The sequence below is a fragment of the Chanos chanos genome, chromosome 2 (assembly GCF_902362185.1).
Source record: "Chanos chanos chromosome 2, fChaCha1.1, whole genome shotgun sequence".
NCBI lineage: Eukaryota > Metazoa > Chordata > Actinopteri > Gonorynchiformes > Chanidae > Chanos > Chanos chanos.
Window position 1 is genome coordinate 42537112 of NC_044496.1, and position 5811 is coordinate 42542922.

General features: G+C 41.1%; 1 protein-coding gene across 1 annotated transcript; it reads left to right on the forward strand.

Moving 5' to 3' along the window:
- On the forward strand, positions 1-3205 carry dusp1 (dual specificity phosphatase 1). The gene is made up of 4 exons (XM_030794118.1): positions 1-647; positions 887-1035; positions 1173-1392; positions 2210-3205. Exons 1-4 carry the CDS (start codon positions 239-241, stop codon positions 2563-2565), a joined length of 1134 nt encoding a protein of 377 aa, XP_030649978.1. The 5' UTR covers positions 1-238; the 3' UTR covers positions 2566-3205.
- Positions 3206-5811: the final 2606 nt, after the last annotated feature.

The window sequence follows — 5811 nt, forward strand, 5'->3', positions numbered from 1 at the left end:
ACGAGGGAGCGCAATACGGTACATCCCTCAGAAACTACGAACGAATTTCAAGAACCTAAAAACGGATTGTAATTGAAACACACTCCTACAAGAAGACGCTCCGATTATTTTTACACAAGGAAACCTTTAATAAGTCAACAAAGGAAATCAAAGAAGACACTACCGTGAGAGTTTTTTTTTAAGTCCGAACACCTCGTAACGAGAACAATACCCTTTAGACGTACTTGTACAGTGCTTTATGTATCTAGATTTGTTATTTTCAACGCGTTGCCCTACTATGGTCATAATGGACGTTCCGAGTATCGATTGTACCTCCCTCCGGGGTCTCTTGGAGGGGGAAGACCCAGGCTGCCTAGTCTTGGACTGTCGCTCTTTCTTTTCCTTTAATTCCTCTCATATCCACGGGTCAACTAACGTACGGTTTAGCACAATAGTACGCCGACGAGCGAGGGGCGGATTGGGATTGGAGCACATTGTTCCAAACGAGGATACAAGGAATCGACTTCTTTCTGGCGATTACCAGACCGTGGTGTTCCTTGATGATCGCAGCTTGGATTTAGGCCAAGCTAAGAAAGACGGAACTTTGATGCTTGCCGTCTCAGCGTTGTGTCGAAACCCGTGTGGTGCCAGTGTGTTTTTTCTGAAAGGTATGTATCATTAAATTACTTGGATATTCTTATTCAATAAAAAATTCAGTTCCGTTTTCGCCCACTAAAGTAAAGTCAGTCACGCGGGCAAGTATTTACATCAGCTGTTGTTCAACTGTTTTCACACGTCTCAGTTGAGTTGTGAACGCTATTACCATATTCGCTACCCCACACAGCTGTTGATTCTAGAGTGTCAGAACATGACGTAGTGTTTTTTTTTCTTTTTCTTTATTGTTTAGGTGGCTTTGACAAATTTTCTTCAGAATATCCTGAGATGTGTACCAAGCCAGCGGCTCCACAAGGTTTATGTTTGCCCCTAAGCGCCAACAGCCAGTCAGACAGCACAGAATCCGGCTGTAATTCGTGCACTACCCCACTTTACGATCAGGTGAGTGTTGACTGGATGTGTTTAAAATACACTTTACTGAAAGGATTTGTGTAAAATTAACAGTCTGGAGGGCTGTGCAATTTCTTGTTGACTAATATTCTAATTCGTTCTGCCTTTTTTGGTCTTTTATTCCTCAGGGTGGCCCAGTAGAAATCTTGCCTTTCTTGTACCTTGGCAGTGCTTACCATGCCTCCAGAAAAGACATGCTGGACATGCTGGGCATCACAGCACTCATCAATGTCTCAGCAAACTGTCCAAACCATTTTGAGGACCACTATCAATACAAGAGTATCCCTGTTGAAGATAATCACAAAGCTGATATAAGCTCCTGGTTTAATGAGGCCATTGAATTTATTGGTAAGCACCTCTCACTTTAATCCACACTTAATTGATTCCTTCTTTCAAAACAAGCACAGATGTTCTCATGAGATCCATTGGCGGGCAAACTCAAAACCCAACCCCCTTCCCAGAGGGACTTGAATTGAATTTTTAAAAGTTCCCTCCAAATTGACCAGCTGGACAGGCCAAACTCCTGATGATCACAATGGCTTACATCATCCTCCCATCTGATTTAAAGAGGCCCCCCTTTTTATGTGAAGGACCAGGCCACAGGCTGATCTACTTTTCAGGGAACAACTGCCTGTGTTTGAATGCTCACTCCCTTTGTTCAGCTGGAACAAAAGATGGTTTCTCTGTCTCACTGCTGGCCTTCCTCCTAGATCAATGCTCCCAGCGGGATGCAGCCACCCTCTATTGTGTATTCAGGCCTGTCTTCTGGGGAATGTTGCCCCTCATTCACTCTCCTAGCCTCATTTAATTCCTCTTCCTGTTTCCCTAATGAGATGGCTCTCTTCATTCGCAACACTGTAGAGTTTGATTTGCAATTGAAAGTGTTGGTAGGAGTGAAACTTGTGAGGAGTTGCCCCTGGCCACTTCCAGCTGGAGCTGAACAGTGCACTCAATTAGCTAAACGTTCTCAGAAAAATTACATCCCTCACCACCTAACGCAGCAGATCCCACACAGACCAGTCCTATTTTGCCATACAAGCGATGGTTTTATGTAATCAGTCATTTTTGTTTCAAATTCTGCTTTGACTTGTGGACAGTTGTATTCAGTTGTGTTAAAGCCATAAGTTTGTACAGCTCCTAACCAGTATCTTCATTTCTCTCGCAGACTCGGTACGGAACAAAGGGGGACGGGTCTTCGTTCACTGTCAGGCTGGCATCTCTCGCTCTGCTACCATCTGCCTGGCCTATTTAATGCGCACCAACCGGGTCAAGCTAGAAGAAGCGTTTGAGTTTGTCAAACAGCGTCGCAGCATCATTTCCCCCAACTTCAGCTTCATGGGACAGCTTCTGCAGTTTGAATCTCAGGTGCTAGCCTCCTCTACATGCTCTTCAGAGGCAGGGAGTCCTGCTATCAGCAAAAACAGCACAGTGTTCAACTTCCCAGTTTCTATCCCTGTCCACTCTACCGCCAGTCCACTGTCTTTCCTACATAGTCCCATTACCACTTCACCAACCTGCTGAGAGCACCACAGGAACTGACTTGTTATGCCACCTCTAAACCTCACAAGGGTGGGGTGTTTGGGAACAAAAGATCCTCAAAAGTATTGTATGTTTCGTGTTGGACAATAGGTAGACTTTGAAACCTGTTGGGTTTCTCTGCTACAGACATAACAGTATTGGTAGACGAAAATGGCTGTTCTATGCTAGCCTTGGTCTTTCAGACCTGTGAATACACTGCCTCTGACAACATTGTTGACAAAACTGAAGGAAAAGTGGGTAATATGAATAGATTGCATTTGTAGAAGCCAAGCGTGGGTGTTCATCCATTGTGGTCTTCTCTAATGAGCATTGTTGCTTCAGATAATCGTTTTGTTTTCAGTTTTCTTTCATATTGGCACAGGAGACTGCCCCAAGTCTTTCATCTGATATTTACTCAGGAATGATATTTTTAATGGTTATTTTTCTTGTTTTACATGGTTCATCTGAGGGGACCACGCATTTCATGGCTTTAGGATGTTTGTTCGGTTAATGTGACCTTTTGGTCTCTTGTGTTGAACAATGAATGTACTTAACATCTCTGACTAGATAATAATCGATGTGAATTGGAAGATCATGCCAATAATTGCCTTTCAAAATTCTCACCCCAGGGGGAGGTTTTGTTTTTTTTTTTTTTTTTTTTTTTTTAAACAAATACAAAATACCTCATTTGTCTGTACTGTTCAGCAGCTCTGTGAGTCTTCCCATGAGCACTACTAGGGAGAGAAACTGTATAGAGACTGTTAATATGATGTGTGTATGTGATATTTATTAACTAAAGTAATATATTTCTTATATTTTTACATAAAATTGTAATGTTTTGATACTGGCAAATAAAAGTTTTTTTTTCATACATGACTTACTCATCACTTCCTTATTTGCTCTTGACGACAATTTAAGTTTGTGTTAATTTATTATCAAGTTCGTTATTACAGATCTGGAATATACTGGTGTGTGTGTGTGTGTGTGTGTGTGTGTGTGTATATATATATATATATATATATGTTGTGTAGTTTGCATAAAGTGGAAAAAGTACATCACACTGGTTTCTGACTAGGTTTGTCCAGGATTTTTAGTATGGTTTTATCTAGCTATTAGTATCCATCTAGAACTTGAGTACAATAATCGAAATTCAACCTCCAGCATCTCTGATGTTGAAAGTATTTTGTGAAGACAACACAAATAACAGTTTCATTTCTTAGCCATTTTAGTCACAGAATTGGTTTAAACAGTGCTTAAATCTTTGATCGGTTCAGAGCTAAATGACCTTGAAGAAAATATGTAAACAGACCTCTTGTGTTGACAGAGACCCTGCCGTGTGGGTTGCCGTCTGCAGTGCATTTGTTTATGCATTGGAATCCAACATTGGGAATGTTGTGGGATCTCTTCGTATTGGATCCAGATCAATGTTCTTCATTGTTTGGGACAACAGAGTCTCAGTGAGCTGAGCTGAAGCCTGCTGAGCAGCAGGAGGGATGAACAGGGGAGTGTGGGTCTGGGTGAGCCCCCTCAGTAAAAGGACAAAAGGAGCAGCTGCAAGGCGTTTGGGAAAAGTGTGATGACTATAGCACATTCAATGTTTTGTCAAACACCAGCATTTTAATCCACACTTTGTGTGGCATGAAGGATGACATTGGCCACTTCCCTCAAAAGACCCCAAATATGTTTGGGTTGCAAATGAACAAAACATTGGCAGAGATTCATTTTTCACAGAGAGAATAGAATCAGCTGTTTATCCTTCAGTAATTCCTTCGAGCAAAAACCAGTGACTGTTTTTGTGTATGTGTATCAGTATGGTCCTTGGACGTTTACAACTGACACTAAAAGTAAAATTAATACTGGAAACTCCACTAATGAAAGTTTTTACTTTTTAACTGTAAAGGTAACTCTAAAGAATTTTCAACAGAAAACAAACCCAACCACAATAAGACACAACATTTTGACAGTACATTAAAAAAAAAAATATCTTGACATAACATTCACTGCTACCAAGTGTGCCAAAATAAAGTAAACCACACAACAGCACTACCAAAACCCCTGCAGTTGTTATGGTGGCATGGTATCAACTGCTTGTTGACTTGTGATGTGGTTATGATCCAGTTAGGCTGATTTCAGTACCATATGCTTCTCCCCTACCCCCCACCTTGATCTGGTGTCTGTGGTGCATTAAAGGGGGCCACCTCATTGTTGTCTTGGTGATATGCATGGGGTGAGAAAGGGGTAGTGAAGACAAGGCTCCAAACTGTGCCCACTCTCAGTCTTTTGAATATGAAAAAAAAAGAAGAAGAAAAAAACAGCACAAAAATGACACAGGCCCATGTGTTTCAGTCACTGTTCTGTTCTCCACTTACAGGTTACATCAATGAAGCCATGTTTTAGCCTTTAATTATTTTAGTCATTTCATTGATATTACATACAATGAAAATAGTGTATTCACATTCTAAAATGGAAAACCATGTCAGTCTGTCTGTCAGTTTACAACCTATTTAGAACAATGGCTGGCTGCTGCCACAGATACTCCCATGTCTGCCAGGATGAGGGATTAGAACAATCCCGCACAACTGACATACACATTTACACATGCATACACATACACACACACAGAGAGAGAGAGAGAGAGAAGAGATCGTTGGGCTGAAACAAACAAAAATCTAGCCAAGATGAATGAGATGGTTAAGTTGTATTTTTCTTACAGTATTTCTCTTAGAGAAAGTATTCGCATTACTAGCACAGAGGAAACTTTGTGACATATATGTTCAGTGGTACTAGTGGTAGACAGACATGCCTAGGCGATTAGCCTAGGTGTTAGCTTAATGACCTATTCAATTGCTCAGCCATCTGTGTCCTTTATTGTGTGCCTGAATTCACAAGCAGTCTACATCATCTGTTGTTCTCAGTTTGTTCACACCTTATCCTCTTCTGTCAGTCTAAATCCTAGCCTCTGTGTCATAATAAGGAAGCTTTGAGGTAATGCTCTGATGTCACAGGAGATAGCTGTCTCTCATTCTTGGGAATCCTAGAAGAGGATTACAATCTATGTACTTGCCATGTCTTTCAGTTTCTGTAGGTGCCCTATTTACTGTGGAGTAAAGGAGACTTACATAGGTGGGCACAATTAGGTAACTGTCTCACACGATTCAGATGAATGAATTCAGTATGAGTGTCCTTTCTGACATTCTATGACTAAAAATCTTTAACCACTTTCATTGTTTAAAGGTGCCACACAATGGC

What these genes read in the sequence shown, in the direction of transcription:
- dusp1 (XM_030794118.1), top strand. Translation starts at nt 239, where the DNA reads ATGTATCTAGATTTGTTATTTTCAACGCGTTGCCCTACTATGGTCATA. An exon ending in CAGTGTGTTTTTTCTGAAAG is followed by an intron (nt 648 to 886) that starts GTATGTATCATT and finishes TTTATTGTTTAG; the next exon opens with GTGGCTTTGACAAATTTTCT. An exon ending in CTACCCCACTTTACGATCAG is followed by an intron (nt 1,036 to 1,172) that starts GTGAGTGTTGAC and finishes TTTATTCCTCAG; the next exon opens with GGTGGCCCAGTAGAAATCTT.